This window comes from Fusarium odoratissimum (assembly GCF_000260195.1).
Source record: "Fusarium odoratissimum NRRL 54006 unplaced genomic scaffold supercont1.102, whole genome shotgun sequence".
NCBI classification, from domain to species: Eukaryota; Fungi; Ascomycota; class Sordariomycetes; order Hypocreales; family Nectriaceae; genus Fusarium; species Fusarium odoratissimum.
The window spans coordinates 173-24192 of NW_022158802.1; the positions used below are offsets into that span (position 1 = coordinate 173).

The following is a 24020-nucleotide window of genomic DNA, read 5'->3' on the forward strand; positions in this document are numbered from 1 at the left end:
ATTTTTGTCTAAGTGCATTATGCCGTCAGATCCTAACCTCAAAGCCGCCCGGGCAGTAGTTCTTTCACGGCAACGACTTCAAAAGGGCTTATCTCGTGATGCTTCTAACGGCCTAAAGAAGCCTCTTACTCTACGCGATGCTGAATGTCAATATCCCGGCTCTAAGAAGTCATCTATTGCGCGTATTGTCAAGCGGCTTGAAGAGGCCAATACTCTTGATTTTGAGCAGGTTCCTGAGCCAAATAAGGGCCGGCCGCGACTCCTCTCAGACGACGAAGAAGAGGCTATTGTGAGCTTTATTATTTGGATGCAGAAGTCCGGTCTTCCGGCCTCCAAACATGAGATTGAAGATGCAGCAAATACAATACGCAGCCGCCGTGATCCTGATGCTGTGCCGGTTGGAAGGATGTGGTACAGGCGATTCTGTGACGATCATCCTGAGCTTGATATCTCGATTTTGAAGGCGAAAGAAGCCACTCGCTTTGAGTATGAAGAAGCCGGCGTGGAGGAGACAAAACAGTGGTTTAAACGGCTCACTGAGGTTATCACGAGATATGGAATCGGCGCCTCAGAGTGTTGGAATGCTGATCAAGCAGGAATTAGAGTCGGAATACTGCGAGAGCGGGTGCAATGCCTCGTCGTACGTACCAAGAAGAAGACTGCAACAGAGGTATTCTCGCCGGAAGATAGGGAGACTTGTACGGTGATCGGTACGGGCAACGCCGCAGGAGCAACTACTCCTCCTTGGCTTATCTTCAAAGCTTTTCCAACGATCGAGTGGTCAGATATCGATGGTGATCCTAATATGCGCTTTGCACAGTCAGAAACGGCTTTTTCTAACGCCGAGATAACGCTTGAGTGGGCGAAGCACTTCAACCGGTGGTCTTGGGAGAAATCTGCTACTGTACAACATCGTCAGCTGGATTTTGAACAGTGGTTTGGGTGTAACGAGCACCTGAAAAGCGAATTCAACCCTATCACTCCATATGACACGCCTCCAGGCACGGAAGGAAAGGAGGAAGAAGAGCTCGTATGGCGGTTGCTCATAATCGACGGCTTTTCCGGCCACGGCTCCTTCGCCTTCAGAGAATATTGTATAAAATTCAATATCCTCGTTGCCTTCCTTCTTCCTCATTCAACGCATATGCTTCAACCGATGGACCTAGGCGTTTTTCAGTGGTTAAAGAATGCACACCAAAAAAGGCTGCGAGAAGCTTTGCGGAAGGGAAATCTGACGTTCAACCGCCGTGACTTTGCAGGCTCCTTCAAGGTATGTGTAATCAGCTTCAATATTCTCTAAAATACCTCTCTTTTTACATACTAATCCTCATGATATCAGGAGATCTTTGATGAAGGCTTTACGGCGGCCCACATCATCGCAGGCTTCGAGAAGTCAGGGATTTTCCCACCTACTGACAAGCCTGCAGTTAATTATCTCCTAAGGAAGAAGCTAAAGACTCGTAAAGCTATCGATCCGGCTTTATCTTCACTTCTCCCGGAGGAAAGTCGCTTTCCTTTGGCCTCTGATACGGCAAGAGATATCGGCAACCGCTATCACGATATTCTGAGCTCCCCAACGCTCAGGGGACTAGAATCGGTCCGGAAGATTGTCAATGAAGCTATCGTGCTTGAAGAGATTGTAAGGAATCACGTTGAAGATCGCCGAGCACGTATTGAGAAGAGATACCACCAAAGAAAGCGTGGAAAACGAGCGAGACCGGTAGGAGATTATATTCATAATGTGAGCTTGCAAGAGCTTCGAGATCAGCATACTGAGTTTGTTAAAGCAGGAGATAAGGCACAGCAGAGATCACAGCTTAGAAATCCTCGATCTTTTGCAATTCGGCAGATGGAGGAGATAAAGGCTGAGTGGCGAGCGAATAAGGAGGTTATTGTTAACGGCGTTACGAAGAAGATGCAGTTTAAACAGTGGCTTGAATACACCGGAAAGGATGTAGAATATGCCTCTTATGACTCCTCAAGAGCTGAGATGACTTCTCAACTTAAAAAAAAGGAGGATTTCTTTATGATCGATACCCAGCTCGCCCCGGAAGCCCGTGAGGCTATTCGCGAAGCCGGCTTTGCAGCAAAGCCCCTCTCGGCAGTAGATTTATCACAACTTCTCTGCAGCGATGATACTGTCGATTTTACCCTCACACAACCGCCGGCCGATGCTGATGAAGAAAGCGATATCGATTTATCTGATGAAGAGGATCTCGCGATGCCCTCATCGCCGCCCTGCCTCCCTGACTATGAGTCCCCTGTTCCAACGATGCCCTCAACACCATGCCCGCTTCAATACCAAGCCCGATTTGACGATGCCTTCATAAATCGCATGATAGAGGAAACGGAAGCCTTGGAGGCCATTTAGGCTCTTTAGGAGGAACAATAACCCCCTCCAAATTGCATGATAATTACATGAGAAGTTGTTCTCAATCAAGGAGCCGTTTGGGCGCCACAGCAGTCATTTCGCCCGGTCACATACAGTCAATAGCAAATATATCATCATAAGAAGCTTCAATTTCATAATTCCAGGAATTTTCACTTTTTCCGACCTATTAAGAGAGTTGAAAAACTGAAACTGCCGCAAAACGCACCAAAAATCAGACCCTTACAGTTGTCCCACACTTTTGTGCTGTCCCACCTTTTTGTGCCCAACTAAGCTTGCTTAGTTGGCCATCCCCCGGCTCGAGCCAACGGGTAATAGTTAATAAGAAAATAGACCCTAGCCGTGATGACCCTAACCCTAACCCAGAACGTCAACGGCTAGACGTGAACAAGATGCAAGACGGCTACTTATATTGATCAGCAAAAGGGCATGGTATAGGGTGAAACCTCTCGAATAGAGTCACGTGTATCAAGATGATCTAAGACCTAAGCCTTAGAAGTTACGCGTCACATGCTGGCGTTCAGCATGGCTGAGTCGACCCTGCCAACCTCCCACTACGTCAATAGATGTAACTGCGCCGCCTGTTCTGAGTCCCACTGCCAGCCTCTTAGTGGCTACGAAGGTTTGCAACGATTAAATACCGCTCAGAACTACAGCAGTAAACACATCTACTAAGATCCACTTGGGGTTGAGCCTCATGAAAGTGGCGCCGGGTGTACGTGGGCGTCGGGTGAAACCATCGTGGGAGGGCTCCGGGCTCCGGTTACTGAGCCGAGTAGAAACACGTAGAAACCGAGCAGTTCCTGAGCACAGCTCACAATGGGCTCATATTTTCCGCTTATTTTGACTTTCTCGTGACCGTCATAACCGTTGAAAGGGTGGCTGGGAAAGTCTGTCTGGGTTAAGGTTCAGGCCAAGTATTAGAGTCAAGGAACCACGTTCTTTCCCTAAGGTTCACTGTCAGACCATCCCTGTTGGAAGCGGTGAAACTACTGCGGGCTTGTCGCCTTGGAAGATGCCGAAATTGCGAAGTCCTGTCAGATCGCTTTGGCACTATTGAGATTCAGTGCACGGGATGATGTAAGTCATCCTGAGATAGGGTATAGGGGCCTCACGGTCTGTGTTCGCCAGAGAAACGCATGAGAACGGCTCGGCAGTATCAAATAAAAGGTCTCCCAGACTCTCAAATTAGAGGCTGGACCCAGTCTATATGCAACAACAGCCCTGGCCCCAACTGCCTGACTGGGTCGCAAATACAGTTGACATCCATGACTTCATGGCACGGACAGGGGATGCCTGGACGGGACATGCGGAACTAAGTGGAGGACGGGAAGAGGAGGGGGTTCCGACAGGCAAGTATCGAGGTTTCGAGAGGCGACACGCGGCTGTTGGCACGCAGGGTCTTGAGATGTTGATCCTGATCTCGGAATACTTGGAAAAGCAGGGAAGGGGGCATTGCCGCGCAATCATTCTAGAGAATTCAAGATCCAGGAACGCCGAAAGCTATTCTAGGGAAGAGGAAGAAAAACTTTGCAAAGCCGTTACTTTTTTAGGGACTTTTACTTAGCGCTATTATGAAACTTTATATAATTAAAGTTATATTTATACTAAGAAACATGTCATTTCACGGCTATACGGCTTAATGATCCATGCCTATTATAAAGGTCCCCACATAAGTGCTTATTAGGCAGGATACTAGCTAATATAGGCTAACTAGTAAAGTTTATAACTGAGCTCTCAATAGCGATAATTAAAGTTCATATCTACTAAAGAGGTATAAAGATAGTATTGACCCATCGATCAAGCGACTATCAAATCACCCAAGTCTCTATCAAACCACCCGAGTCTATAACAGCTCAAGAACACATCGTTGCAAAACTTCAGCCCAATCTTCACGATGAAGGTCGCTCTCGTTATATCAATCTTTATTGCTAGCTGCATTGCTAGTCCCCTGGACCCAGCTAAAACACCTACGTCACCACCTGGGGCCGAGCACACCCTTAACTACGTCGACATCACTCCCACGGGGCCTGAATTCGGCAACGTCAATGGTTCATCAGCCTTGATCTCTCGAGACACGCTTCCCCATACCGCCTGTCCAGCCGGCCAGACATATGACCGCTCCGTTTGCTACAATTCCCACACAATTCGTAGCTTTTGCGTTGCGAACCCCCGGAGTAACCGGGAACAGATTACCGACACTCCTTGCAACTCAGGCGAGGTATGCGTACAGCGCCGGCTTAGCTCCGGAAAAAGCTATGCCAAATGCCTTCCTGTCCGCGACCTTGTCTCGTGGAGAACTGACCCGGATGGTGATAAAGAAGGCTGCACTACAGTCGAAGCCAATCCTATAGGCTATCATAGTTTAGCTACTATGATATATGATATCAACAACAACCCTATTCAAGTTGATAAGATCAGGTACCTTGGAGAGCCTGGCGATGCCAATGAAGGTATTGGAGGATCAGTGTCAAACTTTAGTAGTGACCGATTCAGGTTCACGGGATCTAACTATATGAAAGGTAAGGATATTGAATTCATTTATTACTAAAGCTAATGAGGGTTTAGTGTGTGTTTTCAGTGGTGGCTACGGAAACCTTAACGCTTATACCTGGGTTTGGAATTAGTTCCAAGCTTAGTAGGGATGGTGCATGAACCGGGCTTCATTAATCCTAGCTCATAGTAGTTATAGGGGGTTTTCTTCCCCTGAGGGTTTCCCCGCCTATAGGCTAGAGATAGAGGTGTTGAGCCTTTTGAACGTGCGAATAGACCGATTTAGAATTGTGTGTTCATTCCTTTTTTTTTTTTTTTTTTTTTTGTGTGTTTGTTTGTGTGTGTTTGTTTGTGTGTTCTGTGTGTCTTCCTAACTCTCCTTGTTTAAATAAGGGGTTTTCCCGTGATCTCCTGGTCAAATAGTTCTTCCAAGTAGCGTTCTACTTAAATAAGGCTCAGATTATATAATCTAACCTTAACTATATAGAATCTAGTGCTATCTAGTTTAATACACCCTCCTAGACTTGCCTAAAAGGCTAGTTTATTTTCTACTCTACTGCTTATTATTATCACTCTCTAGATTTATTTCTAGGATATTAGACTTAAGCCTTATTACAACAATTTAACAGGCGTTGCGGGCTTTTAACTTATTAGCTAGCAGTTACGTGTTTTAATCAGCTCGGACAGTCAGCCGCTTAAAATCCACTGGGTAGATACTCCAGATAGTTCAGGTAAGTCAGTGGCTTCATATGTCTTGCTATTTACAATAGGTTATCTAATTAAATTCAAACTTAGGCTCCAATCTCGTTAAAAGATCTCGTCTGACCGAGTCTGTTTGTGTACATGCTGGCGCTGCTACTGGCGCAAATCTCCACTGGCTTAGTGCAATATGCACTGGTAAATCGACATATACTGTTAACTGCGTGCCTGCGGGTAATAAAAATGCTGGATCGACACACACCGGAACATGTCCCGCAGGTCAGGATTGCTTCCAGTTGGAGCAAGTTGGCAACTTTTGGGGTGATAGGGAACCTGACGTTACTTGCTCTTCGTCTAACACTGTTTTTGATGCGACAGATGACAAGGAGGCAACGCATGTAAATGGAAAAGTTGTCACGCGTGCAGGAAAGCCAGAAATAGGACCAAGGCTCATTCGACTCAAGGCCCAAGTCTATGACAGAGACAGGCATTATGGACAAACTTCAAGAATGGGCTTTTTCCGTAATGGTGTGGAGGTATACGGCATTAATGATGTGGCAAGCATGGGACCGACATGGAACTTTGACCCTTCCAGCGACCGGAGCTTTAGCTTCTTCTTCACTCCGGGGCCTAATGCATTTCGCATTCAAGGTACAGTTAACTTAGCTTAGTTCTGTTAAGCTTTATTTCCTGAGGGTGAGCTTAGGTTAGGATATAAAACTCGGCAAAGTCGAAGTCCTAAGAGGATGAGAATGGTTTAGGGTTTTTCAATCAGCTTGGTTTTCCCTATTTTCCAATTATTTATATCCTAAGACTTTCCCCTGGCAAGCAATGAAATGTGATAACATCCGTCACCCGTGGAGTTTTCTGCCTCATGAGCCTTTCTACTTTAGCCTCGAGAGTCGTCTCCAGGGTTCAAATCCACACCACGAAATCCACATATGGATCCATAATGTGGATCCATATCCATTCCATTCCATTCCACGTAGGCTTCAGCATTTCCATATCCACACCACGGAACCCCTTCCACATGTGGAACATGTGGAAATTGTGGAAAGGAATGGAAATTTAGGTGGGGTTTGAAAATACCTGGATTTCCTTGTGAAATAGCGCATACCCTAAGTACTTTCCATCGCCAATAACAACGCAATAGCAACAATTTTCCACTCCGTTTTACCCGTACACAAAGTTCAAACAAGTCTATTCTAGGAGGATTTACTATTACTCACGCCCTTACTACCCCAAACGAAATGGCCACCCTTTATCCTACCAAGTCAACCACACCCGTTCCAGAACGTACAGAAGAAGACAATCAACGACTCTTTCAGCTCTACAAAGGCTGGACCTTGACGGAGAGAGACGGCCAAGTGCGTCAATGGGTATATCAGTTCGGCTACGATATCCAGCATGCCCAAAAGGGGGAACGCCGATGGGTGTGTTGCCTTTGCATCAAGCAAAAGCGGCCGAGGCCAAAGAGTTACGCCATCAAAGGGTTGCAGAACGCTGAGGGTCACCTGTACACGGACCACAATGGCATCATGGATCCGACAGGCAAGAGGCAAAAGCCTGCAAAGGCATCCGAGAAAGCACATCAGCCCATTGCAACAATCCTACAGTTGAACCCGAAGGAGCCGAAGGAACAAGATTTGATCAATACCTTGATCAAACGTCTCGACAAAACTGTATTCCAGCAGAAACTTGTCAACTGGATTATCAATTCTAACCAATCCTTCTCGATCGTCAACGGTCAAGATCTTCGAGATATCTTCAACTACCTCAATCCATCTGTTGAGATCACAAAAGCTAACATTACTGACGTGACCGTGCGTGCCATCGCAGAACGAGAATTTACCGACAACATGGAAAGAGTGAAGGATGCTTTGCGAAAGAGTCCGGGGCAGATCCATATCCAGTACGATGGCTGGAAGTCTGGTAACCGACACGCCTTATACGGCATCACATGGGTGTTTCGGGATTCAAACAATCGGCCACAGAAATGTGTCCTCGGACTGCCTGAGCTTACAGAGCGGCACACAGGCGAGAATATCGCCGGGCAGATTATCGAGATCATTCAGGAGTACGAGATCAGCGATAAACTCGGATATTTCACATTGGATAATGCCGGTAACAATAAAACCTCGATGGGGGAGCTTGGATTAGAATTTGGCTTTGACTGGGAGAAGCGATGGGTTCGCTGCGTTGGCCACGTTGTCAACATAATTAGTAGTGAAACAGATGCTGTATGGCAAGAACCCGGATGCTTTCGAGAAAGAGGTCTTCGAAGGACTTCACACGGCAGCGAAGGAGCATGAAGTCTGGAGGAGGCGAGGCTCTGTTGGAAAATGGCATAACTTTGCTGTTGTAGGTGGCTGAGTCCCCGGCTTTATTTGTTATACTCACGAAGACCTAGGAGGTGAGCAGATCGGACACGTGGACCGATATGCTCAAGAAGGTACAGGCTGTCGAGAGCCAACTCTCTGATGACGCTCAGCTCAAGAAACACCGTCCAGTTGGAGTTGTGGTCGACAATGCTACCCGGTGGCTTTCTCAATTCTCGATGACTGAACGCGCTCTCCTCTTGAGGCCATTTTATAATTCTTTTGTCCAGAGAGCGTCAAACGAGTGGGAGAAGGTCAACTTGACGAGAGCTAGCCACATCAAAAAGGGCTCCAAGCTGCCCTTCTTCCTGAAGAAAGAGAATCGCATGACACCTGATGATTGGCATGTGCTCGGGACTCTTTATGACATTTTGCTTGACTTCCAGCTGGTTGTGAGAGGCCTTGAGGGCGATGGACAGGGAAAACACCGGAGAAAGGTCGAGGAAAACGAGATCGACCCTCCACTGTCTGGTAAGCCTTAGACTTCTCAAAAGCGGCCCGATTCTTATTTTAACAGATGACTTGTGCAGGAACAAGCTGGGATCTTATTCACGCGTACGAATTTCTTCTCGAAACCCTCGATCCGCGAAAAGAGCAGTCGCCAATTTTCCGGACGGCCATCACCTCGCTGTCAATATCAACCTGGGCTGGCTCAAATTGAACGAATACTACGAGCATCTGAACGATAGCCCCCTGATCTATGGCGCCGCAGTTCTTCATCCTGCCTACCGGTGGGCACTGTTTGACGATTTGTGGGGAGACGACGACGAAAGACAGTTATGGATTACCAAAGCGAAGGAGATGGTCCAGGATCTCTGGGAGAGAGAGTATAGGGACCTGGAGGTTGATGACCCAGAGATTGAGTTGCCTGCGAATAAGCGGCTGAAGACCTCAAGGAACAAGTTCACAGCGTGGTGCACAAAGAAGCGAGGACTGACGGCTGGAGGGATTTCTGTTACCGAGTCGCCAATTCAATCCCCAGCTCAATCCCCTAGGTCCTCAGTTGGCGGTCTGGATCTTGATGAATACGAGCAGTGGCAGCGTGATATCGAGGATGCTAATGCTTCTGTCACAGATCCCTACGAATACTGGCACATAAGGCGGCTCAAATCCCCCCGGTTGTCTAGGATGGCCTTGGATCTGCTTACTGTGCCACCAATGTCAGCCGAGTGTGAGAGGCTATTCTCGACCACTGGCCGCATGGTTACCAAGAGCCGCAATAGGCTAGATGCCAGTACAATTGGGCTTTGTCAGACACTACGGAGTTGGATGCGTGCCGGTTTGATCGGGTCGCTAGATAGGATTCTGATGGACGAGTGACAAAAACATGGACGTCACCAAGGCATGAATGCGACCCACTAATTACCATTGTTAGACAAAGTAGGTTTCCATTCCACAAATTCCACAATATGGATCCATTTCCACCCATTCCACATCGGGGCCCCATAGGGACACGGGTACCCGTGGGCATTATGTAAGCGTCGATGGCTAACACTACGACAACTACAACGAGAAATGGCTATGGGTTTGTGCAGACCGGATTGATGCGGAGGGATAGCGGCCAGATTGGTATATGAAATGGCCTTATGAGGCCGTTCTCCCGGGTGTAACAAATTCTACTACCACTACGGCTATAGAGCTGAATACAATGCCTGCTGCTCCTTACTATCTTCCTCACATGCTCTCCATATCTCCCCTGGCCCTCGTCTGCTCGAGAAAGGTGCGACTACTATCTCATCGGCTACTTTGACATCGAGACGATCGTTCTCTGACTTGTCCCAGTCAAGATAGGCCATCATCTCTTCTTTGGTCCATTCCCTAGAGCCTGTTGGCGTCTCACAGCACCTAGTCATTTGCTTCCAGTCGAGGCACCAGTCGTAATCGGCTTTACTATATTGTAAAGGTAGACCCATCGCCTTACGATACCACTGGTCGGTCTTGGTGCTGCCAGGCGGCTGCGCCTTGTACCAATCTTCTCTTGCTGCAGTATATCTCTGGTAGATAGCTCGTGGGTCATCATACCGCAGTACCGGTGTTACCGCTACCGCTTCCACCGATGATTCTATCGCTGCCAGGCCTTTAGTTGTCGCTGGCAACAACGCGATTGTGGAAGTTTCGGCTACTATTGGCGGATTAGACATGGCTGTCAACGTTGGTGTTGCTACCGGCACATCTGTTGCTGCTCGCTGTGAAATCTCTGTGTGCCGCAAAGGGCATGACTTTGAATTCATTCTATGACCTGTTGCGTGGCATTTGCTGCATGTTGGCTGCGCTCTGGGTTGTATAGCTGCCTCAACTACCTCGAACGCACTAGGCTCCCGCCGAATGCTCGACTGTGGCTTGGCTGAATTATTGGCTACTCGATCAATGTGCTGACGAGGCTCAAGCAGCAGCTGAGGACTCCCGGGGCGACTAAGATGCCAGTGTCTATGGAAGTGCTCCAGACGAAGAGGCTGATCTTGCTCTTGTAGGGTCTTGAGCATATGGACACAAGGGAGACCGTGAGATCTAGAGAATGCGCCGGTACAAGCAGGTAGGTCTTCTTTCAAGAGCAGTTTCCGCTGCTCTTCGACCTTGCGTAAAGCCTCGTGAGATACCCAGCCATGTACAGCACTATAGAGAACTCCAGAGAGCTCAATCGGCACACGTGATTGCTGTTTGGCTTGGTTGTATCGTAGCTCAGCTAGTTGATTGAGCAATGCATGTTTCACGGCCCTCCAAGCCTCGAAAAGGTCTAGTGTAGATTTCTTCAGGTGGCTCTTCAGGAGAGCGTGGATATCTTCGACCCGCGAGGTTACTACGTTGCCAAAATGAGGGTATTGGTCCACCCAAGCCTTAACGAGCTTTTCCTTGTAGAGATCAAGCCAGTTGGCCTTGATATACCCAACTTCTTCCAAATATTGCGGCAGGTAGCGCTCTTCCAACCCCTTGACGCGCTGATCGAAGGTCTCCTCGTCTGCTGATCTTACAATCGAATGCCAGCAATTGAAAAACTCGTTCCAATCGCTGAGACTCTCGTGGCGAGCCTCCAGCCCCTGGTCATGGCGTGTAAAGGTCGGCTGGCAGTAGCGGAGGACTGCCTTATTAGCATGCCAGAGGCATAAAAGCGAAATTGCAGTAGGAAAGCAGCGAGCGACAGCATTCATACAAGCGAGGCACCGATCCGTGAGGATGACAGACGGGAGGGCTGCTCCGCAAAGCTCGTACATTGATCGAAGTCGGTCCAAAGCCCAGGTATAGTCCTCCTCGCTCTCGCCACTCAAGAATGCAAAGGCGATACAGAAAGATCGCTGGCAGGCATCCACCCCAATGATATCGAGGAGCGGCATTCCATATTTATTCGTCTTGTACGTGCAATCCAAGAAGAGCAGGTCTGGATAAGCCTTCAGGTACGCCAATGACTCCGGGTGGGCGAATAATACTGCTGTAACTCGGTCATGTGAATCGAGCTGCATCCGGTTCCAGAACCCTTCCTTATCCAACTGGTTGGCAAAGGCGTGTATAGTGCTTTGACCCTCACATAGCTCGCGTTTGCTGTCTGCAATGCGGTTATAGATGTCTTGCTGGGTTGCAATGGTGTTTGATTTCTGGCGGATATAAGTTCTAATATCCTTTGGCGCTACGCCGGCATTTGTGAGACCACTGATCGTCGTTTTATCATTGTCGGACAATGTGCGATGTGTTGGATGAGCAGACTGGTGCCAGGTTGGCTCATGATTATGAATGGCGAATCGGCTATCTGGACGGTGCCTTAAAGTCCATGTGGTCTTGTCAAGGCTCTGCTTTGCAAGCACAGAAAACTGGCAGCTTGTGCCTCGGGTGCTTGTCTTCCGTCTTCGTTCTATTGATGCATCTGGAGGGCGACAGGCTCGATCGCAAGTGAACGTAACCGTAAGCCTCCCGGTCTTCTCTTTGTGGGACCTTCCAGTAACAAAGGCATAGCCCCGTGGTGCTGCCCAGCTATTAATCGCCTTGAATACGGCATCTCGGGATGTGTACTCGCATTCAGGAGGGAGACAGTCATCTGGAAAACGAGCAGCCGTTCCGCTCGACCCCATTTTCCACCATGCTGTGGACGAATACCTGAAAGTAGCGTAAAGACTCTAGAGAAATTCGAAGCAGACACGCGACTTGTTCGCGTTAACCGTCGACGCTTACATAATGCCCACGGGTACCCGTGAAATTTTTGGAGCCACGGGTACCCGTGTCCCTATGGGGCCCCAATTTTGGGTCATTTTGAAGGGCCTGAAGGGCAAGGAGGGTTCTGGCTTCATTTGAAGATTGTGACATTGTTAATGGTTGACAAATATCTAATCAGATACAATCTATGATGTAAGAGGGAAAAGTGCGTCGCATGCTTATCTGCGTCGCATGCTTATCAACCACGTTATGCTATAGCCATGGAGTTATTTCATTCTGCTCAATATCATGACCATTAGCCTGGTGGTTACAGAGCTTTAGAGGCTATATGTTTAAAGATAGGTAGGGCAGTCGATACTTCGTCATAAAAGTGGACAACTGATAAGATCAAGAGTCAATTGAGGAGGGGGAAATCTTTGTTCTACATACTGGCGTCGGTAGAGCCCTGCTAAATTACTACAACGCGGTCACGAAACACGCGCGGTCAAGATATTAATTTACACGTAGGCGCTCAGGAGGTAATATCGCTTGGCGCCGCCAAAGTAAAGCTATCTGCGAAGGTTGCGACGAATAAACGAACCAGCCAATGAGAAGGTTTATCAGGCACTTTTAATCAAAAAACCGGCGGGGGATTGAAAACATTGTCCCTCTTTCAGTGAAAGAGGAACTAGCAGGGGTAGAAGCCAATGAGAGATGTAGAATTTCCTCTTTCAGTGAAATTGGGACGAACAATAAGGATGTAGTGCCGAAGTGAGATAGTCAGCTGTTAGCACGAAGAGCTCCAAACCAAGAACAAGGCATCCTAAAAGCGTCGCACCCGTAAGAAGAGATGATTCAGTGACTGAGGATACTTTCAACTTGGCTTTATCAAGTTTTACAGAGTCAATAGAGCTAAATGTGCTTTTTTTGGCATTGAAACTTCTGTGCTCCCTAACGGCACAGACTCAACTTTCACTGAAACCCGAGCCCGATTTCCATGATATATCACCAAGGACCCAAGCCTGGGGGGAGCCCGATTCGTATGTCCTATAGTGACGTGGTGGTGAGCATTAACATCCGATAAGAAATTCTGCCGGCTTATCGTCTCCACCGCCTGCTGAAGTGCGTAAGCTCAACGCCAGCGGGCGCGGTTCATCATTGATCCGAGACTTTTCCGAAGTCGCCCCGCCTTTTTGCGATCACAACATGAATTGAAACAAAGAAAACCCAACATCATCACCCAAAGTGCTTAACACGATGGTGCCGCCCGCTCTTCCACTTCATCGTCATCAATCGTCTCTGGAGGGTATCATAGACTTCTCATCGCGAGAACCCTTGTCTGAGTCTCATCGCGCCTCCGCTATTCGTCGGTTTTATCAAGTCATCAAGCATTTTGATGATAATGACATTAAACGAGGTCAAGACCAATACGATAGAGTGAAGCTTGTTCGCTTCACTTACGAATATTCCACCAATCAAGTGTCCAAAGATAATGTTTTGATCGCTGTTTTTGAGTTTTTGAAACTATCAATTTCATCTGAAGAGGATATCGACTTTGAAGATGCCACGTACCAAGGCCAATTGAAGACTCACTTGTATGAATTCGCTGACTACCTGATCGACAACTTCTTTCTCCCGCGTATGGTTCCACTTTAAACCGACGTCCTGGCCTATCACTAACACCCCAGCAGTCAAAGCATCAACCAAAAAGACACCTCAACCAACACCAGCATCTCACTCAGCTGTCATGAAAACCCAACGCCAGGACCATGTCTTTTCTGGGACGCCAGAGCGTCTAGCCAGTCTGAGAGGTGCCTGCCTCATACGAGACCGGTATCGCTGTGTTATTTCACGAAAGTTCGACAGAGCTGAAGCTCTGAAGCGCTTACAGCAACATGGCGGAAGTAAGGCTGTTGACCAAGACGGCGTTCCTTTGGCTGATGCTGGGCAAAGGTTCGACTATCTGGAGGTCGCACACATTCTTCCGCACTCTCTCACTCAGCTCAACTCTTCTAAAGAGCTGGTGAGAATTCTGAACCCCACAATCTTGCTCCCGCTGACTCTGCGATAGAACTCTTCAAAAGTAGCGGCACTGGCGATACTTAATATGTTTGACAGTGGTGTTGCCCACTTGATCGAGGGAATCGACATTGATCGTCCGTCTAATGCTCTAACGCTGACTCTAAGTCATCACGTGTCTTTTGGTGACTTTCGTGTCTATTTTGAGCCTGTCGGAGATACACCGCATACATATCGTATAGGCACATTTCTACCGCCTGGTCTTGCAGAAGATGTCCCCGTTACTCGAACCCTTTTCCTTACTGAGGACAAGAGCATTGATCCACCGTCGTCTCGATTCCTTGCCGTTCATCGTGCTATCGCGCATATCCTGCACCTTTCTGCCGCGGGCGACTACATTGATGACATACTGAGCGATGTTGAGGAATTTGGCATTCGTTCAGATGGGTCTACTGATCTGTCTCGACTACTGAAATTGAGACTTGATGATTGGACAGTTGGAGAGGTCCACGGATGAATGTGTGTGCCTAAGGCGTTTTAATGTTCAATGATGATTTTCGATTAAATGGGGGCGTTATATAGATACCTGGATGTTAGCAATGAGTTAGACCTGGATGTACGGTTTTCTAGAAGCACGAATATGTGTATGACTACTAATACATAGTTGCTATCTGAGTAATAGATGTGATCCCGTTCTTCCTGGCTTCCTGGGAAGCATGTAAACCAAGCTGCGAGGTGAATTTGAGGAGCTCGGCACCTCGGATACCACAGTGATGGGCTAGAGTAGAACAACTGCCGTTGGAGTCCACTCGGATATGCTCACTATTAGCAGACTTTCGAAGCAACCTAGCCTCGAAAAGTATTGTGAGAGTTATTATAAGCTTCTGTGGCCTTTCTCGACTTGCCTTATATATTAATAAGTGCATATTATATTTATAGTAACTGTTGAAATGAATGCGACTATAGAATTGATACATATTAGCTCTACTTATACATCTAGGCCTAACTACCCTAAGATTTTAGCTCCTAATGGTATAATTGATATGTTTTATTTGTGTTTCCTATAATTCGCCCGTAGGGGCAAACTTCATGCATGAAGGTATGCTTCCACACCCAGTTCGTGCACTTATTGGGTTCCTCTAAACACTTCGCGGCGCAGTCGCAAGCGGTCCTGAAGCCATCCTTGAAGAAAAAGCGTCGTTTCTCTGTGACGACGCCTGTCATGTCGGCGATCCAGTGTTGCCATCATCGACGCCAACCTTCGTTCATCTCGCGATAGGCTGTAAATTACTTCTCCTCCTGAACTACCTCGAGGCATAGGTCGGTCAGTCCTGCTATTAGGTAACTCTGTAAGAGCAACAAGGATGTCACGACATATATTTTCGAATGTCGTTTCCCAGCCTGTACATCATATCCAGTTCGTCTGTAAGGCGATGCTGGTGCTGCACTGTCACATGATCTCGTATGGCCTTCCCGTATATCCCCTAACCTTGCACGCTCATCAGCAAAGAGCTTCTGAGCAAGGTGTCTGACAGCGTCGGGACTAGCTTGCAGGAGAGTACTGCAAGATAAAGAGCCACGATTGGGATTATTATCGGTGATGACGATCCATGATCTTCGGATGTCGTTCGCCGACCAACTCTGAAAAGATAAGCCCTGCTGGATATGATCATGGAGCCAGTTTCGGGTCTGCTGTCGAGCTGCGCGCTTAATCTCTTTGCTGTGATTAGTTTTCAGGTGGGCAAGTAAGACCTTTTCGCTGATAGAGCGAAGACCACAATTTTTACAGGCCGAGCCCTTATATACTATAAGATTTGGGTGAGGCGGCGTGCCGTTTGGTCGCAGTGGAAGTGTCTCTAGGTTTGGAAGATTAAGAGAATAGATTAGTGGCTTTAAACTACGGCAGGCAGACTTAGGTATATAATGCTTGTTGCCCGGATAACGCGGCGCGTGTATAGGGTTAATAGCGAAGCCGCATTTGATATAAATTATTGCTGGCTCTGGCGAATTGTAGTACAAGCCGAGACTCGAGCTTTTGGAGCTGACTTGGCCGCAATGTGACAATAGCATCCGTGTATATCGCGCGGCCTGTCATATTGATAAAGTTGAGAAGGCAGCAAGAGCATCGGATACCCTCTAGGAAGCCACATTTAGCCAAGAATAAAGAGAGAGCTTGATTGCTGCTTCCTTCGTCCTAATCGACGCAACCGAAATCACTACATGCTGTAAGAGCGCGGTCGTCTACATGGTTAGCACGGGCCTTCGTGGAAGAAACGCGGCGCATTTCGCGTTCTCGGTTTACAGGCCCAAATGGAAATGCGGCGCATTTCCAGAGGGGAAATTCGGGGTAAAGAAAATGGAGATTCTGATTGGTGCAGAAGTGGAAATGCGGCGCATTTCTGCTCTACATGCTTGATTAGGGTGACGATACTGACGGTCCGATAGCGGAGCAAACTATACCACATATGGAAATTGGGACGGGACCCGTCCAATTTTAGAAGGACGGGTACCCGTCCGCCTGTTGACCGCCTGGAAGGACGTCAAGCGTGCACGGGCCAGATTCTGCGTAATTCGACAAATTACATCGAGCCCTTGCTACAGTTGTAGTAGCCTCGTCCACCATTGTGGCCAAATCTAATTTGAGCACATTTTTAATCGTTTAACGTCGGATACGGGGAAACCGGCCACCCCCAGAAACCGGCCACCCGCTTTTTGACCCAACCTCCCAATTAATGATATCTTAAAAAATTCACAACTCCACCAATTTTAATCGTATGAACTTGTAAAGTATACCAATCAATTCAGAATGACGAAATTCACTGAAGAAGATATGAGCGCTGCTCTTCAGATGGTTTCAGAAGGAGTTTCCATAAACAAAGCTGCAACGGCTTGTGGCATCAACCGTTCAACGCTCCAAGATAGAATTAAAGGTGCCACAACACCAAGACAAGCTCATGAACCTGAACAAAAGCTCTCAGCTATTCAGGAAAGAAGATTACGAGACTGGATTATGGTCCAAGCTGACCTAGGGTGCCCTGTTTCGCACCAACAGGTCCGACACTTTGCAAACCAGATCGCAATACGCAACGGCTTCCCAGAAGGCGTCGGAAAACGCTGGTTACAGTCTTTTATGGACAGGAACAAAGAAGTGAAGACTTTACCGGGCAAGAGTATGGATTCTGACCGTTATAACGGAGCTTCTACTGAACTTATCAAGGCCTTCTTCATGTTATTGTCGATGCCGGCAGTTCGAATAGTCAAGCAGAAGAACAGATACAACGTCGACGAAGTTGGAATGATGGAAGGGATAGGACTGAACGGTTTATTCCTTGGTTGCAAGGACAAGAAGTCAGTACTTATTCGTCAGCCTGGTTCAAGGTCTTGGATCACAATTCTCGAGTGTATCTCGGCAACGGGGAAAGTCCTGAGACCTTTGGTGATCTTCAAAGGGAAAACGGTCCAACAACAACATTTTCCTGAGAAATTGGACTTCCTGGAAGACTGGGAATTCACCTGCAGTGAGAAGGGCTGGACAAATAATCATATTGCGTTGATTTGGCTGAAAACGGTGTTTATTCCGTCGACAAAGCCCGAGAATCCAAAAGAACCGCGTCTTCTAATTCTCGACGGTCACGGAAGTCATATGACTGAAGACTTCTTGTTTGAGTGTTATAATAATAACATATTCGTGCTTTTCCTTCCAGCACATGCTTCTCATGTCCTACAGCCGCTGGATGTTGCAGTCTTTGGACCGTTGAAGAGGGCATATCGAAAATTCCTCTCAGATCTTGCTTCTGTCGCAGATTCCAGTCATATCGGCAAGATCACCTTCCTATACACTTACGACAAAGCTCGGAAAGAAGCTATCACGAAGTTGAACGCCCTAGCCGGCTGGAAAGCAACCGGACTGTGGCCAGTTAATCTGGCGAAGGTCCTGATAAACCCGATGGTCACTCAGCCTCCTAAGACACCAGCTCCCGTTGTTACAGCTATTTCCCCGGCCAAAGGAAAGAATTCCCGTCTTCTTATGACGCCCCGATCATCTGTACAGCTTCGTCGGGCCCTACAAGCTGTCCCGGGCGTTATCTCTGAAGACCCTGCTGTTAGGCTGCTTTTCCGTAAGATTGGCAGTCAATTAGACAGTCATAACTTTGAGATTGAACGCCAAAGAAGAGAAATCACGATAATGCAATTAGAAAAGGAGGAATATCTGCCGAAAAAGAGGAAGAAAGTCATATATAATGGAAATGCCGAGTTCGCAAAGGTTCCAGCAATTTTAAAAGCTCGTGAACAGATGCGAAAAGTATTACAGCCACAAAGAACATCATATCGCATTAAAAAATTAAAACTCGAGGATCTTTGTACTCAGTTCCATCTGAATATTCACTGATAGATATTTTATTTAATATAAAAAATGTGGTGGTGTGTTTTTAATTGAGTTACAATTGCGATCTCATTTTTGGTGTTTTGCTGAGGGTGGCCGGTTTCTGGGGGTGGCCGGTTTCCCCGTATCCGACGTTATTATGCCTTCTAAGCTTTCATCAGCGCGCAAACGCAGTAGACCGTCTCTCAACCGCCGCAAAGAGGTTGAGATTCAAGACGACGAGCCATCCGATGATTCAATCCGCGTAAATCAAATTCAGCGCCCGCTCAAGTGAATGGACAATATGAAGCCCGTCTTTCAACATCAAAATCCAACTCCAAGGCAGCAGAACCAAACACTTGCCTTCGGCGGAGCCATCACCTGCCTTCCCGATTAGTTCACGATGCACCTCAGAGCACCATTCGCCACTCTGGGGAATCAGAGGAGCATACGACAGCGTCTTTTGCCGAATCCCGCATGGCTCCTTCAGTGAAGCGGCAAAGGACTGATGACGTCCAGTCCCGACTATCTCAAACGTCTGGATTATTAGATTGGAACGCACTTCTAGTAAGAAGGATCTCCCAACCAAGTTTATTCTGCCATAACCTAACTACTCTACAGCCCTCTGGAAATGAGTTCAAAGAAAGCTTGAATGCTGCCTCGACTGCCTTGGCGCCATCGATCAAGAGCTTCGAGCAGCTTTTAACATCTATCAACGATGAACACAGCAGACTTACCGCCGTTAAGGGCAGTCTCTCTTCCCAAAGGGACGAGCTAGCCAAGGACCAGAGAAAGGCTGAGGACGCTCTCCAGGATGTTGAGACATCAACAGCCACCGAGAATCAAATGCTCAGAGACCTCGAAGATGTCTACAACAAATATCCAGGAGACAAGGAGCTTCTCATATTCCTTGAAAAGCGAAAGAAAACGAGCGATGACCATCAAGAGGTATATACCATCGTCAAAAGCCAACTCGATAAGAGCTCAGACAGACTTTCCAAAACCGAAAACAAGCTTGCGCTGGTCACCGGGAGGCTGAGTCAGCTCGAGGCTGAAAGGGCTGAGGTCATGAAGGAGAAGGAGGGAGTTGATAAGGCGGCAAAACAATTGGTGGTTATGTCTCGGTTCTTGGAACCTGGTTGGCAAGCTACTCTGGACATGCTTGAGCAGGTTTCGGGGATGACGCTCTGCGAACTGCCCTATTTGTGGGGTTTTCATTGTTATGAGTGATGCTTGAAGTTGTAATATTAGGGATGTACGCTTTATTAAGCTGGTGTTGGCGTGGATGGGATACCCCTAGTAGTTAATAATACTATCAATTGTATTAGAGTTGATCTTTCTGCTACACTTTATATAGGGTAGAGTTGATTTAATGAGCATGTTTATAGAGGAAGACTTTAGGTCAAGCTCATTTAGGAAAATGTTATTAGTTACTTCTTTACGCTCCTAAAACTAGGTATAACAGATAGTAGGCGTTTGTAAACGTATGTTCTCTATAGTTTTCTCACCACATTAGGGGTTGCTCCAGCTTAAATAATAACCCAATAAAGCGTAAACGCAGGGGCCATGATTCGTGTATCAGGACCTGATACTAGGGGTAATTAGTACAGTATAATCGTCTGCGAATGATACCTAGGGTGGATAAGCTATGAAAGTTAAAGTACGCGTTCACTCGCGTGTGTAACGCGCCGATTATCAATCGAAATGGGACAAATCAGTCGCTATGGATTAAATGAAAATAAACCGGAGATAGTCAAGCACCTGAGATGAAGACAGGGGTAGGCGACAATTAGGAATAGAAGAGTAGGGTTTTCTTATCACCGCTGCATGCAGGAGGATGACTACGTAGATACACAGTGTGGGTGGACCAATGAACAACTGACAAGTGTTTCAACATAATTGAGGGGAACTCACACTGAGTGAGTGACTCCGAACTGAAAAGTTGCCTAATTTTCCTTCAATGAAGATATAATCTGTCTGTAAATTGTGCCCTTTTTTGACTATCTTCCCTAATATAATTATCATCCCAAGAATGGAGCGCGTATCAAAGAAGGCGTAAGTATCCTACCTAGAAATAGCAGAATAACCACCATAATGCTAACCAGCATCGCTAGCGTCGCGACCTCAAAACCGTTTAGATTTCTGATCGGCCCTCATCAAACAGAATACACTATTCACTCAGCTCTTGTCGCACACCAGTCACCAGCTCTCGCTGCCATGGTGAATGGAAAATCCCAAGAGTCGAGAGAATGTTCTGTAAAATGGGACGACGTAGACGAGATAGTCTTCAACAGTTTCTGGCAGTTTGTCTATACAGGAGACTACGACACTCCAGAACCACTTCGGCCCACTCAGCGGACTTCCGGCCGAGGGGACCATAAATCAGGTACTGCTGATGAACCCCCAGAACCAGAACCAGAACCAGAACCAGAACCAGCAGCAAGACCAGCAGTAGGAGAAGCAGAATTATTAGCAGCAATACCAGTATTTGCAGAATCAGTTTTCTCAGATTTACCACAAGTATCAGCAGCAGAATCAGAAGCACAAGCACAAGCACAAGCACAGGCTGAAGAAGAGTCAACGTATGGGACCGAATCAACCGAAATGAGTCCGACTTTCTATACGTATTTTTGGAGGTCGCCGGCGGGTTCGCGACCTTCATCAGCACTAGAGCAGGAGAATCAGGGAAGTGTTCAAAAGTCGTTCCTGTGGGGCAGTTTTCTCCGTTCTTGGGAATCCCCGCATGAGGTCATTGATATCGACAAATCACTAAAAGACCAGACAAACCGCTTCGTGCACCACGCTAAAGTCTTTACGCTGGCTGACCGCTATGGAGTCAAAAGACTCGCAGAAATCTCTCGCGGAAAGCTTTATCATGACTTAATAGACTTGGAAAGAAAGGGCATGGATTCTAAAAATGTGGTAGAGCTTGTGCGATATGCTTTCGAAGAGCTAGTGCCGGATCAACTAAGAGATTTGGTTGTAGACTTCAGTGCTTGTGTGGTTGAGAGAATTTGGGGTGATAAGAAATTTCAGAAGCTCCTGGAAAAGCATGGCATCTTATCAAAAGCGCTGATAAAACAGCTATTACTTAGACTAGCAGAGCCTCCTTCACGGCTCTACTCAGCGCTGACTTCAATTCAAGTAAGTCAAGTTTGGGGGTCCAACTTGATTACTTGAAATAAAATCGTCCATGGACTTACTTAACTTGAATTGAATTGATATACTTGAAATGAAGGTGCTGACCTGAAGCTCCAATAAAGCTATTAAGCCTCCCCTCCCTCCCAACCCACCAAGTCCCCACCAAAGCTAACCACCTCACCCATAGTGATCGCTTAATAGCATAGCCAGTTTCATAGACACTGCATCTCCTCTATTATCTCGGGGCTTATGCTGTGCCTTTGCGAGCTTACCGTTAACTTGGTGACACTGAACGTCCGCTCAGGGTCAACAGACATGGCAGGAATTGCCAGGATGTCGAGGGCAAACTTGCTCAGACGTGGGTATTCTTCTTGATGATCCTTCCACCACAGGACGGGGTTCAAGTTCTCTCGCCGCACTAGCCCTTGCCTCATGTAAACGCCAAGCTCGTCTTCTTCCTCCATCATGCACCGATCGCAGCTCTGCATCCACTGGTCAAATTGACTGGGCTCGTCTTGTCGCACCGCTTTTCCTGTCACCGTCCTCGATGTCTCGGGCTGCTCCTCACGTGGATAGTGCTGTTCAAAGAATTCCCGGACACTGTTTTTAGCGTCTCGTAGCCACACTAGTTGCTCGTCGCTGGTCCAGTTCGCCTCAAGCCAAGACACGTTCCAGCGTGGGTGAAGAATAACGGCAGCCGGATAAAGTGGCGATTGGCCTAGTAGGCTGTAATACTCATCGAGCTTTGACCAACAGTTCTTAATAGAGATCTGGACGCATCGTCGGTGATCATCATCAAGATTCTCATCTTGCAAAACTACATCAGTGTATTCCTCTCGAGCGTGCTGTGGCAAGTGTTTCTCTCGTCCGCGGCCCTGCTCAATTCGTTGAGTGCTAGATCCTGAGAAACCGTTAGTCAAAGAAGCCTGAAGAGAACGAAGACGAATTAGGGGAGTCGTACTTTTGGTTGCCGAGACCCTGAAATTTCTCAGCTCACTGATGCCACTATCAGGTGACGAGAATATCAGGTTTTGTTCCTCGAAGAAATTGAGCAAGTACTCCATTCCAATCATTACTTCCCACAAGGCGCCGTGGCGTCCTTCTTTGGCCCAACCCTGGCACCTCATGGTGATCTCATGGAGCGGTTTGAGTAGACTCTGTATCTCCGCCAACAGAAGCCAGTCCTGTGGTGAAAGCTGATCTTGGACAGGCACCCGCTGTCGGGGCTCTGACGTCTTCGTTTCGAGATATGCAATGAAATGGTCAATGTGCTCTCGCTTTCGAATGGCACGCTGGATCATCAGAAAGGTTGAATTCCATCTGGTTTCATTATTTTGCATCAGCTCGAGGTCGATGGCAGCTCGCTCCTCTTCAAAGAGTTGATAGCCGTCTTCGTCGTTCTGGTCACAAGCCAGGGATTTCATCAGCTCTCTCCGTTGCGGGGAAGCCCTGACGAACCGGACGATGTTATGCAGCTTGCCCACCGCTCCCCGTTTCCGCCAGAGCCGAAGCTCACGCTCTTCAACTTGGAAAGCCGCCTCGGTGAAGGCTTCTCGCTCAAACGAGTCAGGATCTTCTCCCCAGAGAAAGGCTCGAGCTGCAAGGTTAAGAATGTGCCCAAAGCATCTTGTTCGATGGTTTCTAATATCTTCTTCCGCCATTGCAGGATAAAGTTGACGATAGAGGCTCGCCAAGCTTGTATCATTGGACGAGGCGTTATCGCAGACACCCGCGCCAGTCCTATCTCGTATCCCATACTCGCCCAAGATATCATATATTGTCGCTGCTTGATTGTCTCCGGATTGAGATCCCCATACACGGCGCAGAGCAAGGAGTCGCGACTGGACTTGATAGGAGGCGTCGAGATAGTGGGCGTGGAGGCCAAGGAAAGCATACCGGTTTGGAGAAGTCCATAGGTCAAAGCTAAAGCTAATCCTTGTGACCGCCTTCTGCAATTGACTTGATATTACTCCCTTCTTTACCTCGAATAATTTCCGCATAGTATCACGCACTGACTGCCGACTCCACGGTACCTCTTTTGCTAATAATGCATCGTGTAAATCGAGCATTCGGCGCAAGTACGGATTCGATGGCGCCGTGAATGGAAGATTGGCAGTAACGATCCAGCCGACCGTCAACTCCTTCGCTTTATTGACATTCGATCTTGCAGTAGGAGACTCCAAGCAACGCCGCTTCGAGGGTGGGTGAATGTCAGCGCGAGATGAATACGAATCTGCATCCACATTGTCATCCGCCTCGGTGATCATATGAGACCTACATCTCGTAAGACAATGGAGAAGTAATAAAGATCAGGCTCGTATAGATATCATTTACCTTCGGAGGTGCTCAATTGGCGATGTTGTATTTGTGGCGACGAATAATGAGCTCTTGCCTCGTTCATCACATTTCGAGCATACCC

General features: G+C 47.5%; 5 protein-coding genes across 5 annotated transcripts; all 5 read left to right on the top strand.

Annotated features, from left to right (window-relative positions):
* Positions 1–4286: 4286 nt before the first annotated feature.
* Positions 4287–6252, top strand: FOIG_16632 (uncharacterized protein; the record flags this gene model as incomplete). Its single annotated transcript, XM_031218096.1, has 2 exons — positions 4287–4911; positions 5678–6252. The coding sequence occupies 2 exons, from the start codon at positions 4287–4289 to the stop codon at positions 6250–6252; spliced, it is 1200 nt and encodes a 399-aa protein (XP_031052186.1).
* A 579-nt stretch (positions 6253–6831) lies between these two features.
* Positions 6832–9279, top strand: FOIG_16633 (uncharacterized protein; the record flags this gene model as incomplete). The annotated part of the gene is made up of 4 exons (XM_031218097.1): positions 6832–7770; positions 7817–7942; positions 7992–8430; positions 8477–9279. The coding sequence occupies 4 exons, from the start codon at positions 6832–6834 to the stop codon at positions 9277–9279; spliced, it is 2307 nt and encodes a 768-aa protein (XP_031052187.1).
* A 4019-nt stretch (positions 9280–13298) lies between these two features.
* On the top strand, positions 13299–14800 carry FOIG_16634 (uncharacterized protein). The gene is made up of 3 exons (XM_031218098.1): positions 13299–13717; positions 13770–14101; positions 14150–14800. Exons 1-3 carry the CDS (start codon positions 13336–13338, stop codon positions 14612–14614), a joined length of 1179 nt encoding a protein of 392 aa, XP_031052188.1. The 5' UTR covers positions 13299–13335; the 3' UTR covers positions 14615–14800.
* A 3815-nt stretch (positions 14801–18615) lies between these two features.
* On the top strand, positions 18616–19802 carry FOIG_16635 (uncharacterized protein). The gene is made up of 2 exons (XM_031218099.1): positions 18616–19027; positions 19082–19802. Exons 1-2 carry the CDS (start codon positions 18938–18940, stop codon positions 19688–19690), a joined length of 699 nt encoding a protein of 232 aa, XP_031052189.1. The 5' UTR covers positions 18616–18937; the 3' UTR covers positions 19691–19802.
* A 690-nt stretch (positions 19803–20492) lies between these two features.
* FOIG_16636 (uncharacterized protein) lies at positions 20493–21640 on the top strand (the record flags this gene model as incomplete). Its single annotated transcript, XM_031218100.1, has 2 exons — positions 20493–20515; positions 20575–21640. 2 exons carry the CDS (start codon positions 20493–20495, stop codon positions 21638–21640), a joined length of 1089 nt encoding a protein of 362 aa, XP_031052190.1.
* Between the last annotated feature and the right edge of the window lie 2380 nt (positions 21641–24020).